General features: G+C 37.2%; 4 protein-coding genes across 4 annotated transcripts; 3 read left to right on the forward strand and 1 right to left on the reverse strand.

The window, feature by feature from the left end:
* Nucleotides 1–258: 258 nt before the first annotated feature.
* On the forward strand, nt 259–3,448 carry enkd1 (enkurin domain containing 1). The gene is made up of 8 exons (XM_063897900.1): nt 259–550; nt 1,134–1,224; nt 1,467–1,691; nt 1,900–2,072; nt 2,146–2,289; nt 2,452–2,594; nt 2,816–2,952; nt 3,066–3,448. The coding sequence occupies exons 1-8, from the start codon at nt 359–361 to the stop codon at nt 3,224–3,226; spliced, it is 1,266 nt and encodes a 421-aa protein (XP_063753970.1). The 5' UTR covers nt 259–358; the 3' UTR covers nt 3,227–3,448.
* A 600-nt stretch (nt 3,449–4,048) lies between these two features.
* On the forward strand, nt 4,049–9,269 carry polb (polymerase (DNA directed), beta). Its single transcript, XM_063898076.1, has 14 exons — nt 4,049–4,250; nt 4,593–4,650; nt 5,119–5,185; nt 5,656–5,730; nt 5,863–5,921; nt 6,081–6,130; nt 6,298–6,349; nt 6,480–6,534; nt 6,610–6,682; nt 6,772–6,842; nt 6,965–7,051; nt 7,176–7,243; nt 7,969–8,108; nt 8,238–9,269. The coding sequence occupies exons 1-14, from the start codon at nt 4,190–4,192 to the stop codon at nt 8,330–8,332; spliced, it is 1,011 nt and encodes a 336-aa protein (XP_063754146.1). The 5' UTR covers nt 4,049–4,189; the 3' UTR covers nt 8,333–9,269.
* A 687-nt stretch (nt 9,270–9,956) lies between these two features.
* dynll1 (dynein, light chain, LC8-type 1) lies at nt 9,957–12,252 on the forward strand. The gene is made up of 3 exons (XM_063896854.1): nt 9,957–10,086; nt 10,829–10,967; nt 11,868–12,252. The coding sequence occupies exons 2-3, from the start codon at nt 10,836–10,838 to the stop codon at nt 12,003–12,005; spliced, it is 270 nt and encodes an 89-aa protein (XP_063752924.1). The 5' UTR covers nt 9,957–10,086; nt 10,829–10,835; the 3' UTR covers nt 12,006–12,252.
* A 1,233-nt stretch (nt 12,253–13,485) lies between these two features.
* On the reverse strand, nt 13,486–16,546 carry rpl6 (ribosomal protein L6). Its single transcript, XM_063896853.1, has 6 exons — nt 16,293–16,546; nt 16,103–16,201; nt 15,697–15,840; nt 14,065–14,113; nt 13,758–13,942; nt 13,486–13,669 (listed from the first exon to the last, which is right to left on the reverse strand). Exons 1-6 carry the CDS (start codon nt 16,434–16,436, stop codon nt 13,517–13,519), a joined length of 774 nt encoding a protein of 257 aa, XP_063752923.1. The 5' UTR covers nt 16,437–16,546; the 3' UTR covers nt 13,486–13,516.
* Nucleotides 16,547–17,523: the final 977 nt, after the last annotated feature.

Below are 17,523 nucleotides of genomic sequence, written 5' to 3' on the forward strand. Positions count from 1 at the left end.
ACCTGTAAGGCAATGCTCAGGGAATGAATGATAACACACACCCAGCAGGATGACACACACTAGAAATATATCTGCTAGAATTTAAAACTGTAGGTGAGTACATGCAGACTGTGGCTTATCAAAACGAATTACTTTTTAATTTAGGGTGCGAGTTGCATTTTAGTTCAAAATGTCATTATTCATACAGTTATCAGCAATCCCTTTACTGTATATACCGTCACCAAAGTAATGTGCTATTGCGAAAGCTAGTTGTATGTTTTTGTTGTTTTAATGCTTTGCAATGAACGTGTCATATTTCTGATAAAATCCTAACTACCTATCAGTTTACAGGATTTTTAAATTGGTTTGGATCTAAATCATGTTTGACAAAAGTGGGACTCGAAGAGTATTTTTGACATCTCAGAGAAACCCGCTCTTTTCTATCAGGTCTAGGTCTATGTGTGACTGCCTCGTTGCCATGGGGAAGACAATTGAAACAAGTGTTGATACCTCGGCGTCATCGGTCTGCTTGAACAAAATCCTCAGTGATAAACAACACGACAAATTAAAGGTAAACAAACTATCTTTAACGTATTATGCAACGTAACCCGTTCCGGTTTTTTGTCGACGTTAACACTTGCAAATGTTTTTGGTGACGTTTGTGAGGAGGAATACTTAGAAATGGATTGTGTTGATTAGCTAACGTTACAACAAGCTAGCTAATTAAGATCACAAAAGCTTTATTAGACAGCATTTAGTCAACTCAACGTTAGCAAGCAATTTAAAGATTGATGAACAACATTTGTATAGCTGTATTTGTATATCAAGAACGACCGATTGATTCGTTCGTTCCTTCGTTCCTTCATTCATTCGTTTATTCATTCACTCGCATACTGACTAACTAATGATCGACATATAAAGTACAATTCTGTATAGTTATTCATACAGTGATTTGATTGATCAACTTCTAGGATTTATATTTTTGGTAGAAAAGTGCAGCTATTACACCACCTGTAGTGCAGAGGTAATTCATTAGGTACTTTACTTATCTAACTTTCCATTAATAAACTATTTCCTAAGCCTCTCGCTGTGACTTCTCTGCTGCTCACTGTAACTTTTACTATTTTCCTCTCCTTTTTTTGTACAATCTACAGTTTCAGATGTGTGAAGGACCTTCATCAATATCTGGGCCAATACCCCCAGATCCTTCACTGTTTCCAGAGTACTACAAGCGACCTGCTTCAGGTTAGATGCAGCCTCAGGGCTCTGTTATATTAAACTCCCCTTTTAACAGTCTTTTTATTTTCCAATGCATTTGGCATTAACACTAATATCTATATCTATATCTATTTTAGACACAAAAATCCATCATATGCAGCAATCTGCTATTAAAGAGTAGTTGTATCTTCACATTTGAAGAACTCATTGTTTTATCAACCAATTATGGGCCTGAACTGACTTTGTTGATTTTTCCTTTCTTTCTCCAGCACGTGGCCGTTTAGAGGGAAACAATATTGGGAGTGGGGCCCTCCTCTCAGGGCCGCTTGCTCCAGATCCTGTGTTGTACCCTGGCTGCTATAGTGCCCGTACACCATCACATCCTCCCCGTATCGGTCTTAATGCCACCCATATTCTTGAACGCGGACAGAGAGGGGTAGTTGGGGAACTACTCAAACTAGGGGGTGTCTCTATCAGCCCTGTTCCCAAACAGAGTGAGTGCAATTGATTTTTTTTTGCCTTTGCTGAAAAAGAGTGGTTATGTTTCTTCTCATAGGATGGTATAAGTGTTTCTTATTATTTAAGTTTTTACTTTTTCCTTTATTACTGGTTACATAAAGTAATGTACTTTGATGGAACACATTTGCTTGATATAAAAATGAAAAAGATATTGAGAAAACATTTGTGATTCTTCATCCACAGAACCGCGAGTACATGACTTTGGTAAAGAAAATGTGCGTCGGCTTAGGGAGATTCAGAGGCGCTGCAAAGAGCAGGAGTCAGAGAGGGCCCAGTCTCGTCCGGTTCCATTCAAAGCTCTTTGGACCTCCTCCAAATACGAGAATGTCCCATCCAGGGTGATGGTCCAGCTACAGGTAGGGAATATTCCAAATTCTTAGGTTATAATATTTCCTCTGAATCACTTTTAATCTAGTCTCCTACTTGCAGGTGTCTAGTCCAACTTCTAAACCAGAGTGTCAAAACTTTCTGAAGGCCCATTCTACTGCTCCCCCAAGACCACGCTCTAAAAACTCTCTGGTAACCTTGCAACGCCGGGCTTCATGCAACTCCATACAGGACCAGGACTTGCAAGTGAGAATTGCCAATAAGTGTTTATTCATTTTTACACAGTATCACATGTTCAGAAAAGTATTTATAAAGCAAAGTACATGAATGTGCATTTTGTTTACCTTGAATTGTATCTGAAATATTTCCTCCTGTTAAAATTCTATACATTTCTGTTTGTGGATACAGTTACAGGTGCAAGGCCAGACCATAGACTTCATAAAACATAATGCTCGTTCTGCAGGAAGAACTGGGATGCGTCGGTCCCAATCATTGACAAACCTTAGAGATAAGCCTGTGCCCATGGCAGTTAAGGGACAGGTGCCTCAATAGTGAGTATTTTCATGCCAAAGCTTACAAAAAAAAATCAGTATCTAACGAAATTGTATGTTAATATATTCTTGGGAACTTTTTAGATACACATGATATACAACTTCATATAGGATTCAAGTGCTTTTTCTATTTAAAAAAGTAAATGTAAAAACCTTGTTGACACCCTGTTACTGTTACTTATTCCTCCTATTCCTCTTATTGACACTTGACACATACTCAGTTTGGAAGAAAGGAAGGAGAGGTGGCAAATAGAGGAGGAAGAGAAGAGAAGGAACACCCCTGATCCTACAGCCCCGACTGGTCATACCCTGATGCCTGAAAATGAGAGACAGGAGACTCTGAATTCCCTCAAAGAGAGTATGTCTCTGTTGCTCTTCTGCCCTTGTATTGATGATAGCAACATAACTTTAAGCTACCACATGGGTAGTTAGTATTTACTCTTCTAATTGTATGTTTTTTTCCTCCCCCAGCCCATCACTCACTGGTGACTGAGCTGTTGTCACTCCCTCTCAAAGCTGACAATCTGAGTGTACGCTCACGTCGGGCTCATCTGGATTGTAGGCTTTCTGAAATCGAGGAAGCCATTAAAATATTCTCCAGGGACAAAGTTTATGTGAAAATAGATTCCTAACAAATGAGAAGGTGGAGAAGGTCGTATATAAACTGCTTCATTAAGCATAAGGCAAAAATAACGGTGAACCTTGTAGAATTCATGATTATTTATACATTAGCCATTTTCAAGTGTTTAAACTATTTTTTCCATAAGCCATCAACCGTTTGAGGCTCCTGATTATAAGATATAGAACAATTGACATGCTATTTAATATGCATTTTTAACCTACCAGATGCAATGTAAACTGCACATTATAAACTGTTCCTTAGGTAAAACCTGCTTGGATGTGTTTTTTTTGTGTGTGTGTAAAACTGACTCTTGGTTTGGAATAATTAATACTTTTGTGAAGCGTATATATATATATATATATATATATATATATATATATACAATATAAAATACAATATATTTTTGTATATATATATATATATACAAAAATATATATATATTTTTTTTTATCTGAACATTTGTTTATATATTTTTGGGCCATTACAGCTGAAGATGTTGCATACTGCTGAAGAAGTAATTGTTTCTCTGTTTATCCAGATTGGATGAACTCCATATCGGTTCTGTCATGATGATACAATTTAGTGATAGACGGTAGACGGAATATCTTTATTATTAAATGTATGTCCTAATTCATTTAAAGTATTGTCAACAAACTTGGAATACCATTGAAGAATCCCAATGCACATGTTTCTGTCTTGTATTACGGTAACTAAAATTCAAAGAAAGCCACGTAAAATGTGAGAAGAATATCGTTTTAGGAAATTAAGAAATACCACAAAACGGAAAAACGCTGAGTATGTATGACGTATTGACGCACGCCCCACCCCCTGTGCGTACTTCGGTCATTGTTCGGCTTGAGCTAGCTAATGTGCTAGTTAGAATTGAGCAGAGATTACAGAGGTTTAGTCTTCGTGCATTAATATATGACCTTAAAGTCTTACAGCAAACATCTGAGAGCCTTTCAAAGCAACAATGAGCAAAAGGAAAGCGCCACAGGAATCCCCAAATGAGGGAATTACAGACTTTCTTGTTGGTAAGTGAAGGGAAAGGACGGCTGAGTTTGGCTAACAATAGCTAGCATAGCAGCTGGGTTTAGTTTTTAGGTAAAGCATGAAATACTGTGCACAAGAAGTATATATTTTTAAACAAATGAGCTAAATTATACGGATTAAGGTTCGTGTTTGTCATATACTTTGCGTAGACATACAATTTGAGTTTCTTAGTCCTGACGCTGACAGTCAACGTGTTGTCATTTAAATGCTTACTTCCTTCAGCTGGGCTGGCAGGAATAAAACAAATAGGAAACATAGTTTCAATAATCTTCAGAGGTAAGAGTTGAATATGAAACCATGCAATCTGTCCTTTCTCATTTCAGAGCTGGCCAACTATGAGAAAAACGTCAACAGGGCTATACACAAGTACAATGCATACAGGTAAGGTCTGATGCTTTAGCAGTGAGAGTGCTTTGTTAAGATGCCTGATTTAAAAAGCATCTTAACAAAACAAATACAACAATATCAGATGCATATAGAGCATAAACCAAATTGCCAGTTTAAAAGACAATCACTTTTTCGAGGTGTTTTATTAACTTCATGTTGATTCTGAAAGCATTTAGTCTACCATCGTTGATATAATTACGAGCACTACATCCTCCAAAATAACGATGAAGTTAAGAAATACACGTATACAATGTTTTTACTTTCACAGACATAGGGTCTGTTGTAATGTTTTGACTGGCAAATTAGTATAAAATATATTTGGTATATGGAATAGAGAATTCAATATTAGTTGTGATTTGGCATTCAAAGTTACAAACTTTTTATCACCAAATGATTTGCCCCTTTTATAAGTCCTATTCATGTCCTATATTGTATTAATCATTTTGCTTATTCCTTGTCTAGGAAAGCAGCATCAACCATTTCTAAGTACACTAACAAAATCAGAAATGGCGAAGAGGCCAAGAAACTGGTATGTATTCTGGATTTGGATTTGGTTTCAAGGTCTTAACAGAAGTTGCCTTAAAAAACACATCAGTGAATTTTAGAAAAGTGTGAACTGTTGAAAATGAACAAGAGGCATAGTAACATTTGATGTAACATTAATCCTTCAATAATTACTACGTTTTAGAAGGTCGTCACGTCATTTTTACTATCTGTATAGTGAATTCATATTCGATATATTATTATCCAATGTTGTATTGAAAAAGGCACCTGACTTGATCTTATTACTGCTTTTCTGAGGATTTATTTCATGTAATGCTGCCTTGAAACCGGAAATGACTCCATCATTGCTTGTCTTCTCAAGCACTACTCTAAGCTCTTGTTTCTGTGGTTTGTGGAGCGCTCTGCTGCAGCCATTGTTTGTCAATATATATATATAACTGCTGCAGATCGCTCTATTCAGCTCCCTCATTTTTATTTTTTTGAACATTTCAACAGGAAGGTGTTGGACCTAAAATAGCAGAAAAGATTGACGAGTTCCTTCAAACTGGCACACTACGGAAACTGGAAAAGGTTAGTGTTAAATTTCGTATTCCATCACGTAGGAATGTAAGAATTATGCCCCGTTGTAAGAATATGTGATTAAAATAGCTCAGTTTTGATGTATTACACAGACTGATGTGCTACTTTGATTGTTTCCTCTAGATTCGTAACGATGACACCAGCTCTTCCATTAATTTCCTTACCAGAGTGACTGGAATTGGGTAAGGCATTGGTAACCATCTAAATCAAACCTGTTTAGGGTTTAATGCACTAGTTCAGCGGCCACTCCGGAATGATGCAGGAATTTTTAAGATTTGTCTACTGATATAGTTTTAATATAATGCATCACACCAAATGCATCTCCTTGTTTTTGACTTCAGCCCTGCTGCTGCCAGGAAGTTCTTTGAAGAAGGAGTGAAGACCTTAGAAGGTTTGTTTATTGTGTTTGTTCACATTTTCAAAACATTTAGGTAGAAATGACTGCACATTGTATATGACCTACAATATGCTGCTCGCTCAATACATGTGCACAATGTAGATTAACTTTGGTAAGATTTATAAGTGAGCAATGTTCTTTTCTGTTTCTTGTTTTTTTAGATTTGAAAAAGATTGAGCACAAGCTTAACCATCATCAACAGGTCGGACTCAGGTAAGTTTGCCTGAATGTTTTCTCTCTAAATGTGTTAGTACATTCATTTAAACCAAAATAATTAAATATATTAATGTCTTTCCCTATTATCACTCCAGCTGTGTTTCATGAATTCTTTTGCTGTCTTCAGGTACTTTGAGGAATTTGAGAAAAGGATTCCACGTGCTGAAATGGAACAGATGGAGGTAATTGAAGTTTTAAAGTTTTTGTTCTCTTCTATTTCATTTTGAGAGTTTTCTTAAACCGTGTGTTTTGTTTAGACTTTTATTATTGAGGAATTGAAGAAGCTCGATCCAGAATACATTGGGACGATCTGTGGAAGCTACAGGAGAGGTAAAACTTTCCCCTCAAGTTGAATTTAAGTTGATAGTAGTTCAAACTCCAATATTAATACTATTGATTCACATGGTCATAATTTGCAGGTGCAGCATCAAGTGGTGATATTGATATCTTGCTGACCCACCCAGACTACACCTCTGAGACTGAGAAGCAGGTAAGACTCTTCTCTTGGGTATCTCATTCAAATTCAGTTTACGGTTGGTATTGAGATCAATAGCAGTTTGACTTTTATCATCTTTTTTAAATGTATTTTGTTGGATTTATCTTCTTTTACAGCCTAAGCTCCTTCATGCCGTGGTCGAACATTTCGAGTCCATTGGGTTCGTGACCGACACTCTGTCCAAAGGAGACACCAAGTACATGGTGAGGCCTGTGATTATTTTCTCTCTTGTGCTCAGCTGTATGTGTGATCTATGTGTAACGCAGTCTGTACCCAGTGCATAAAGCACATCACTGTGGTCACAATGTGCCCGATTTTGTTTTCTAGGGAGTCAGCCAGATTCAGAAGAGCGACGAAGAGGAGGAGGAATACCTTCACAGGCGTATTGATATCAGGTGCCCTTCTTTAAATTGCTCGTATCTATCATCTTTTGGATGAACCAATTAATAGGCCTCTCATGGAAATTGTCTGGTCGATCAGGTAGTATATCTGCGGTGTCGCTGTTCACACTTACACACATGTACAGCATGATGGTCTTATGTCACACACATAGAAGCACAGACAGTAGCATCACAGCCACCTACATTTACGTTATTGTTGAATTCTGATTTAGAAATACTTTTGCATTGATAAATGTATACATTGGATAGATAACCAAAAGTGGACTTCCTGAATAAAAATAATAATGATTTTTATTAACAACACAGAGAAGATCCAAAGCGTTCTAAATAAAACTGAACATATATACAAAAGTAACTATCTATAATAGGCCTACATACACACTATAAAACCATATTTTTCCTTTATTCTCCAATGGTATGAATGAACCTCACAAAAAACGCTTATTATACTGTTAAATATAGTTCTTAGAAATAAAGAAACTTGGAATGATCCGGTCGGGCTTTTAAGAAATGTAGGAAAGTCAATTCTTGCATCTAATAATAATGATTTTCTAATTCAAAACATTGCCTCTACCTAAACAATACTCAACAGGCCCAGTAAAATAAAAATATACCCCAAAAAACAGTAAAGAATCAGCTTTCTGTTTTTCTTTGTTCATTACTCTAATACTTTCCCTGTCTCTACTGCTCTTTGACTGTCCGTTCTCCATTTCCCCAAGGTTAATTCCCAAGGACCAGTACTACTGCGGAGTTCTGTACTTCACTGGAAGTGATATCTTCAATAAAACCATGAGAACTCATGCTCTGGAGAAAGGCTTCACTCTCAATGAGTACACCATACGGCCTCTTGGAGTCACTGGTGAGTCTCAGTCTAATGTGACACATGACCCTGCTCGCTCTGTCAGCCATGTGGTTCTTCTGGCATCATTCAGTAATCAATGATTCATGCTTAAACTATCAGCTCTTTTCCTTTCTTGATCTGTTGTAGGTGTGGCAGGGGAGCCTCTGTTGGTGGATAGTGAGAGAGACATCTTTGAATACATCCACTACAAATACAGAGAGCCAAAGGAGCGCAGCCAGTGAAGTTTACAGATACGTCTGTGTTTGAAACTACAGCTTTCCTATAAACAAGATCGGAAGCATGTGTATACCGTGTATGTTAGTATACCATACGACTATGTTCTGATTCAAAATCATCCCCTTTAATGACTTTTCAACCCAAATGCCTACACGTTTTGCAAAACAAAATTCTAATTCTGACGTATTTTCAGTGTCATTTTCCATAGCGTATCTTTGTAAAGACTTGTTGGGATTATTTTTTTATCATGCTCTCAACTGTAATTTATTTTGTACAACACATATACATTTGACTTTTTATGACAACAATGGATTGTTCCATAATCTGAGAGTATTAATCGTTTAGTAAAATAACTTCTGTTACAGTTTTTCCAACCCGGTTAATGGTTAATGACAACTATCATCCTTTTTGGCATGATCTTAGCACCTTTTAACGCTTTGTTGTGCAAATGTGGTTTAATAACTGTTACACATTTAGACACCACAGCAGTATTGCGGTTGTTCTTTGTGTAAATCATTTTATTCTATTAAATCTCAATCACCATCGACCTTCAATAATCTCTGTTTTTAAACCTGTAAGTATTTTATTTTTTACAATTTGGGCAAACTGATGAAACAGAAGGAAAGTATGCAATAAAGGGTCTCAGTGTTGGGGAAAAAAGACCATCAATGTGTTGAGATAAAGATGTTTTCCAGTTGATTGAAGTGAATGTTTCTATGGTAGATTGTTCTCTTGCATGTGGTTGTGTGAACATTTTTACTTGTGTTATTATTGTATCTTTGGTGCTTGTAAGGGTGGCGTTTAAAAGGTATAAAGATAAGACTTGAATCTGTATTGCAAAACTTAAATATTAGTATATCGACTCTGTTCAGTTTTGTATGGTGGAGGAACGCAACCTTTTCTAAAAAAAATAAAACCACGGAAACCTGTGTGTCTTCTTAATCCAATGTGGTCGTAATACTTGGCCTGGTCTGATTTGGAATCATTGGGTCACATAACAGGTGTTGAAAGAAATTGAAAATGTTGATAAAAGAACTGATGGATTTTTTTTTTATACGAATATTCACATTTTAAAGTTGTTTCTAATTTCTCCAGTGTAATAATATTTGGTCAGGTCTTAAGACACTGACATGACAGTTATTTTAAGTAATCAAGATATAAACTACATTTTGTTTAAAATATTCCATTAAATGGGTCTATATCTGTGGCTTAATATAATCATTCATAGTGTAATATTTTTTGTATGGCAGTATTCTAAATGTTACTTATACCCCTTAAAATGCTATGCCATTACGACACATGTTTAATTCATGTATTGAATTAAAGACCTTTCCAGTTACCAATAAATATGTTGCTTCGTTCAACAAAACTGTTTCACATTAAGTAGGGTTACATTTAATTTAACTTCACTTACAACATTGTTCTACAAAGTACTACAATATTCTGCCTTAGTGCTTAACACCAGTGAGTTATTAGGCATCTTTTGCGTTAGCAAGTTATTTACAGTGGTTTCCGTGGTAACGAACGTGCCGCAAGGGATGATGGTTCGAAATAAAATGCTGGTAGAAATACCCGAAACATAGGCTTGTATCAGCCAATGACAGCGCCCAGTGCATTAATAACAGCCAATGGGGACATGGCAAGGCAGCAGTCTCCTACCGCTACACACCCACATTACTTTTGTGTCAACCACTTCGCGGGAGTTGTCACAACAGGAGCGGTCATTTCTTTAAAACTAGACAACACTATACGGAGACTAGTAAGTACATTTAACTATTTGGGATTTTAAAAATGAATGCATGTGTACTTTACTTAGTTGTCATCATTATCAAAACGATAACATCTTTGTTGACTTAGATGAGGTTTATTTTTCCTTTTGCGATATGAATGAGTAGCTAGTTATCGCGACGGTAGCAAATCATAGGCTCATCGTTGCTGAATATGCATGTGTCGATGTCTGTTAGCAAACCCCCATGAAACCGTGCTTTAAACAAGTCATATTTATCACAAACGTTATGTTATTTTGAGAGATGTGTCTTTTTTCCGGTATCCTGCATCTTAGGGCAAATAAGGCTTGCCTTTTCGCTGCTTTATAACGTAAGGTAACGTAAGTGGGGAAAAATGTGATTTGATTTTGTCAAAAAGGATCCATAATGAAACCTTGGACACAATTGAGACGATAATTTAAAATGTCTTGCGTATCCATAGAAACTACGCAGCGCGCGCATCTTCTGAGCTTGATGGAAGTTGTTATGCAACACTTGTAGAAACGGCTAGTTCACATTATGTGTCAGTTATTATGTAACAATAACTCGACACTAACTCACGTTCACCATTTTCTTTGCTTAACTGGGGGATGACAACCAAGTACGTTCACCATACCGTATCGTTTCGGTCAATCGATGATGAGGACTGTTGGGATGCTCAGGGTCTTTTGCATTATGTGTGTGCCAATGCGTCCGTGAAGATGATAAATCCTCCGCTGTGGTTTGGTTTCCCAGGGCAACCATGTCTGAAAGAAAGGCAGTGATCAAAAATGCTGACATGTCGGAGGACATGCAGCAGGACGCCGTGGAGTGTGCCACTCAGGCCCTGGAGAAGTACAACATCGAGAAAGATATCGCTGCGTTCATCAAGAAGGTAAATACTACTGCTGAAGCATCTTCCATTCATTAAAGGTCATAAAATAGACTCACACACAGTGAAACTTTATCCTACTGACTTTTGAGCAACATGTAGTATTTCAAATACATTGATGTAATGCAAAAAACAAAACAATCGTTGGCAATTTAAAATCTTGGATCTCAATAAACGCAAAATGAGAATCCAACATATCACAAATATGCTTAAATGATACGGCTACATTGTATTTTTTACTTTTTTTGCCATAGACAGTAGTTGAAATTAACAAACGGAAAGTAAACAGGAACGAGGAAAGGAGATGTTAAGCTATTTGCACTCACTGGAAAAAACATCTGGGCATCTTTCCTGTTCACCCTAGCCTTGTGTTTGTAATTGTTTCCACTCTTCCTGAGGAAACATGTTCTCATTGGACTGACTGTTTGCCAGAACTACATGCCCACATTTTTTATCCCATAGTGGCATTCCTGAACAGTGTAGCAAGGACCACGCCTATTATTGTCATTCAAAAACGCGGGTATATTATTTTTCACGCTTCTATATGTTAAGAATTTCAATATAAATCCATTTTACCCAGAAAATATTTGAAATGGAAAAAAAGATGCGAGTCAAACAAATTAGTTGTATTTCTCAGTTTAACAAAGTCTTAAGGAGGAAATGTGTGTACATTGATTGTGGCCTAAGTCTTAGAATGGTCAGAATACATCAACCATATCCAAATACAAAAAAGTTGTTGATACATAAATGTTAGATTATTTGTTTGTTGTGATGTACCATATGAAACCACAAATAAGAAACATTACCTCAACTTGTAAGCATGTAATACTGTCTTTTGTTCTTACCTCCCAACATGTTGGACCACAAATGTTTGATGAACATGTGTCTTTGTCCCCCGCACAGGAGTTTGACAAGAAATATAACCCAACCTGGCACTGCATCGTTGGGAGGAACTTTGGCAGCTACGTGACCCATGAGACCAAGCATTTCATTTACTTCTACTTGGGTCAAGTGGCCATCCTGCTGTTCAAGTCTGGCTGAGCGAACACATTTTCTCTACACCAGCTGACCATACATACAGTACTGACTGATTCGACAAAGGCACTTATCATTCCTTGGCAAGGGGCCGCTGCCTTTTTCTGTGCTGCTTTCTACTTTGTTCTGTTTTTGAGGATAAAAAAACGTGGCCATGTTAAAGAGATGAAACACTTGTATTTATTTTTGTCTTGTTACATTAGACATGTCATTTTTTTAATTAAAGCGTAGCTGTTAAGCTGTCTGGGTCCAATGTCTGGTGTGGTCACTTCATTACCCTTTCTGAAGCAGAAGATTGGTTATCCCATATGAGCAAATTATCAAGTTTTGAAAGGCATAACATCTCAAGTGGGATAAAATCCTACATGTTCACTAACTGGAAAGACGAGTTATTCTACAAAAGTCACTCCATCATGCTGGCTTCTTCTTAGCAGAGCTTTTGCAGTAGAAAAGCTTCCTTTGAGGGCTTTATCTGATGCTCATTTATAGTAGATAGTAGGTAAAACAATAAACCTGATCATGGTGAAAGAGTTTAACTCATTTGAATGTTCAAACTACATTTCTTTCAAATCTGCAAGGACTGAGTTTACTGTATTCAAATATTTCAAATGAATGTCAGTTCATTTGAAATAATTGTATGCCATGTCCCACTCCATTTTAAAAGGGGAACACCATACTTAACACATGACTTCATTTACTAGTTTTGCAGATGGGTTTAAAAACCTCCTTAATGAAATGTACGGTCATAGTGAAACCCTAAGCTGCAATTCAACCAGCCACAACATTAGAACTCACTTCATACATTACTGCATCAACTAGTGACGAGCCCGTGATTTATACATTGAGCAGTGGGAGTAGTACTCAGATCTTGTACTTGAGTCAAAGTACCAGAGTGTAGGAATACTCTGAGTAAAAGTCCTGCATTCCAAATGTTACTCAAGTAAAAAAGTATTAGCTTTCAAATATGCCAAAAGTAAAAGGCCTCATGCAGAATATCTACTGGTAGTATAATCATTTCACTGAAGTGTCATCAAAGCTGGTAAAGGTGCAGCTGGTTTTATTGACTATATACTGAGGGGTAGTTTGTGAATTTACTCCAGGTGTTACTAAAGTCTGATTTCCCTGTCAATTATATTTAACATTATTAATCCAAATCTGCAAAGTAACTAAAGGTATTAAATAAATGCACTGGAGTAAAAGTACACAACTTACTGCTGAATTGTAGTGGAGTAGAAGTACAAAGTAGCAAATATTAAATTCTCAAGTACAAGTAGCTCAAATATAGTACTTGAGTAAATCTACTTGGTTACTGTACACTGATATTGAGTACTTTGTTTCAAAGTCATCACCTACATTTATTGTTCACACTTTTACATGTGCCAGTTTAAATGCAAGATCTTTACTTGTAGCAGAGGTTTTATAATACAGCTTCCATCATTGCCTTTACATATACTCAGCTGCAGCACAAATGAGGCAGGAAAGATAATTAGTCGATGGTACTCTTTATTACAACACATTTAGAAAACCAGCTTGTGAGGAAAGACTCCATTAGACAGGCTGAAGGAAGAGCGAAGGTATCCTTTGAGCTGCGGTACTTTCTTGATGAGGGGCAGGAGCTGAGCATCAACAACCTTCTGGTCCTCTTTCCTCTGCTCTGTCAGCTGGTACTTCTGCAAATTTGGACAAACCCCCATGAGTGATGTAAAAAAAATGGAAGTAAAAGTCCTGCATTATAAGACAATAGCCAAGTTAGTTCACCTCTTTCTCTGTGTCGAAGATCTCTCCCTCCTGGTGACGGGGCCTCCTCAGCTTCTTCTTCTTGAAGTATGCATCGTTCAGAGTTTTGGGGATCTTCATGCCAGAGATGTCAACTTTGGTGTTGGTGGCGATGGAGAACTTCTGGTGAGCCCTGCGCAGGGGTACTCTGTTCAACGCAAGAGGACCTACACGTGCAAACAGGAAAGCAACAATGTTAGGATAAGAGTAGAAATATCCTCAAATAACTGCTGTATTTTCAGAGCATAAATGTTAAGGTAACCTGTACACCAAAAACAATCCTCCTTACCAGTGACAAGCAGGAGACCACTTGAGAGCTGCTTCAGGAACACCACACGCTGGAAGACAAAACACAAGTATCTTTAGCATCAACTTACTGTATTGAGTTTCACAAAATTGAGATTGACGAGTGAAACAAACAGTCATTTGTGCTATTTGGTTAAGTCAAGTTAAATGGCTGCATTGATTTCATGCCAAGGTTTTTAGAAAGGAGAAAAATAAGCTGACACTAATTACAACAGGAAGACTGTCATATTCACAGCTGAAACATTATTTAGGTCAGCTACTGCTCAAAGTGTGTGTGGGCACACTAGCATGCCTCCATAACTTGCCCATGCATCATTTGAGTGTGGGAGGTAAAGACAATGTCTGTGGTACTGAGGTTGTGTGATTATGTGATGCAGCAAGCATGCTTGTTAGGATATACATCTGTTATTCACGATAACGATGCAATGGGTATTGAAGTGCCAATATCTTTAGATACTGTGTGCGCTATATGTGTCTTTATAAAAGTGTGCTTTCAATTAGAATAAGTACAAATGCTGCAAATTCTGTGTAGTGTCGTGCAAAAGAGGGCATAAATAGACTAGAAAATGTAGAGATGGTATTTACCAAATTCAGTCATTATCTTATTAATAGCTAATTCCATTATGGAGGTTGCAACATGTCAATTTTAAGACTTTTCTTGTGTCATTAATGTTGCAGTTTGCAAACAATACCGAGCTCCACCACATAATGTTAATCTCTAACAGATAAAGAGTAAATGTTTGAGCTAAAGCAAATTGTCAATTGCCCTGGAACCAGGAGTCAAGTTGTGTTGGGTGTATAGAATTCAAGGTTCAATAACTTGACTTTTTTTTTTTAAATAGGCTTGTAAAGTCATCTAAAAACAGAAATACACACATCCACTTCATTTTTAGGCAGGCCATCTGCATTGAAATAAAATTCATATGTAAACCTGTTATCAATACTAGTTGAAGGCTAGAATTATACATTTAATGACATCAGGGTCCGGTTTCACAGAAAGTTGAAAGACCAGACTAAGGGGATTTGGTGTAAAAGTATTTCAGACTTGAACTTAATGCTAATAGAGTGAGATAGTTATGGGTGTAAAACCCTGCTGCCCATGAAACTCACTTTTATAAAATATATAAAAATAGATAGCTTTTGATCTAAACAGTAGTTTAAACAAACCAGATAGTGTTAATTGAGGCAAAAGCCTAAACTTCACAATGAAAAGGAATACTCATTCTCAGCCTCATTCTGAACCCTATAAGTGATGGCGATATCCATGCATTTACATCTGAAAGTGTCTTTACAGACCATTATGACATGAAAATGTTTGTATACAATTACCATCAGTCAATCAAATTGTTAACTAATGTTAGAGCACTTACCCTGTTTTAGGCCTGAAGCAGAGAGAAGAATAACCCTGACATTGGACTAACACTTTTTATGTAATATTTCATGGCTATGGTCATACAAAGAATATATTAGAAATTCACTCATTTTTCCTGATCCAATACGCAGAACAATTGTAGCACGTTTGGCTTGTGCTGTCATTGTCTTCATTGCTGATAAACCCTGAACATATGTTGAAAATCAAATAACTTAAAGGTTGACCAGTTAGAAATGTTCTCACCTTTCCACGGTGGCGTCCAGTGAGCAGGATGAGGACAGTTCCTGGAGTGATGGAGCTCCGCAGCTTCCTCTTGTGCTGGCTGAAGGGTTTCTTCCCATGGCTCTTCAGTTTACGAGGAACATCTTCTGTGGGGTAGTATCGGGGCTACAGAAAGAGCACATGGAATTTTAAATAGAAGTTTGCGGAATAAGGCAGTCGAAGACCAAGTGTCTCATTACTTTATCGGCTTATATGAAAGTTGTAATGGGAATTGTATTGACCCACTGAGGCTGTTATTTATAACTGACCACCAACTGTGCTCTCAAATAGAAATGTTTAGTTGAAGTGTATGAGGGAGTTAATTCTGTTCTTAATTAGAATAATATAAACCCTGAGGGGTAGAAACTACAAATCACACATTGCTCACCATCTTGCGCAGCTTGACAACGCGAGTGCCTCCATTCTTGTCTCCTCCAACTGTCTTGACAACAGTTGCCTTAGGAGACTCCCTTATCTTTTTCTCCACCTGAAACAAAAATCAAATTGTCATCAATACAACAGTCAACAAGTGTATTGTTTTACAAGCCATTTGTAATTAGTCACACGTCTGCCTTCACCTTGGTCTCAGTGGTCTTGGTCTTTCTCTTGTACATGGCCCTGCGGGCGTACATAGCAGACCGGGAATAACGGCCGATTCCCCGGGCCAGGACCGGGTTACGGCTCCCGTGCTTCTTCTTGGGAGCCTTTTTGTCTCCTTCCATCTGAAAAATGCAAATTCAAGAAAAAGGTTAGTAAACCAAAAGCAGAAGAATGCAGTGTCCAGTTTCAAATAAGATATATTTATATTTGGTATATAGTGAATACACTTTTAGTCTCCAAACACTATTCCAGCTTTAGTAAGAAAGTCTGTTGCATACAGTTTAAGTACTATGATGTTGGTATCAATCAGCCTCACAGAAGGCTAATATTGCAGCAATACTACAGCCAGTAACAAAATGTTTCTACTTTAAAAATACACAACGCATTTGTAACAGCACCAACAAATATTTAAATATGCAATAAGTTGCTTCACACCCCCACAATACTGCAAAATATTACTCAACTTGCTTCGCTGAGTGCTAAACACCATCAGCCATCGCATACTAATCACAGGCATGTAACGTTAGCTAGCATTAGCAATATAGCAATGAAGAATCGCTAGCCAGCCTCTTCTTTAACTGACAATGTAATGTAATAAAATACATTACGTGTGGGTCACAGCCGAATTATTTGTTTTTGAAGTAGGACCGACACGTTTCTATTAGCCAGCTAGCGCGAAGGCTAGCCGGCGGCCTAGCACTGCATACACATCAAACTGCTCGTTATTAAAGAAACATGACGGACAAATCGTAGTAATATCGATGTCTATAGTGTCATTTATGTACAAAGATTCATATCCTGCTATTTGGAGACTGATTTTTTAACTCTGTAACACAGATGAAAACAGATTTTATTTCAACAGAAACACAGAGGCAAGGATTCGCTTACCTTTGCTATGAAAAAAAGACCGACATCCGGGGATGTGACGTATATAAGGACGCTGAACGATGACGTTTACGTAATTGCGTCGCGTTACAAGGATGTGGTCTTTGTAGTCCTAAATGTATGTCACTTTTATTTCTAATGAACATGTTAAATAAAATCAACGGTAATGCTTTCATAGAGCTAGTTAAAATAAACAAACGTTTTATGCTGACTGTATGGTGGAATGAAGTTTGACATTGGTGATTATTAGCTGTAGGAAAACGTTTTTAATTGAACTTTTTAATGTAATTTCTTCATCATGTTGTTACTGTTTTTTAAGTGATC

Source organism: Eleginops maclovinus, chromosome 12 (assembly GCF_036324505.1).
Source record: "Eleginops maclovinus isolate JMC-PN-2008 ecotype Puerto Natales chromosome 12, JC_Emac_rtc_rv5, whole genome shotgun sequence".
Lineage (NCBI taxonomy): Eukaryota > Metazoa > Chordata > Actinopteri > Perciformes > Eleginopidae > Eleginops > Eleginops maclovinus.

Excerpts from the sequence above, each read along its gene's own strand:
- enkd1 (XM_063897900.1), top strand. The coding sequence starts at position 359 with ATGTTTGACAAAAGTGGGACTCGAAGAGTATTTTTGACATCTCAGAGA. Across the intron at positions 1,692-1,899 it reads CAGCCCTGTTCCCAAACAGA|AACCGCGAGTACATGACTTT; the intron begins GTGAGTGCAATT and ends CTTCATCCACAG. Across the intron at positions 2,595-2,815 it reads AAGGGACAGGTGCCTCAATA|TTTGGAAGAAAGGAAGGAGA; the intron begins GTGAGTATTTTC and ends ACACATACTCAG.
- rpl6 (XM_063896853.1), bottom strand. The coding sequence starts at position 16,436 with ATGGAAGGAGACAAAAAGGCTCCCAAGAAGAAGCACGGGAGCCGTAAC. Across the intron at positions 16,202-16,292 it reads CCAAGACCACTGAGACCAAG|GTGGAGAAAAAGATAAGGGA; the intron begins GTGAAGGCAGAC and ends TTTTTGTTTCAG. Across the intron at positions 13,943-14,064 it reads TGGTCTCCTGCTTGTCACTG|GTCCTCTTGCGTTGAACAGA; the intron begins GTAAGGAGGATT and ends TTGCACGTGTAG.
- dynll1 (XM_063896854.1), top strand. The coding sequence starts at position 10,836 with ATGTCTGAAAGAAAGGCAGTGATCAAAAATGCTGACATGTCGGAGGAC. Across the intron at positions 10,968-11,867 it reads TCGCTGCGTTCATCAAGAAG|GAGTTTGACAAGAAATATAA; the intron begins GTAAATACTACT and ends TCCCCCGCACAG.
- polb (XM_063898076.1), top strand. The coding sequence starts at position 4,190 with ATGAGCAAAAGGAAAGCGCCACAGGAATCCCCAAATGAGGGAATTACA. Across the intron at positions 5,731-5,862 it reads CACTACGGAAACTGGAAAAG|ATTCGTAACGATGACACCAG; the intron begins GTTAGTGTTAAA and ends TGTTTCCTCTAG. Across the intron at positions 5,922-6,080 it reads ACCAGAGTGACTGGAATTGG|CCCTGCTGCTGCCAGGAAGT; the intron begins GTAAGGCATTGG and ends TTTTGACTTCAG.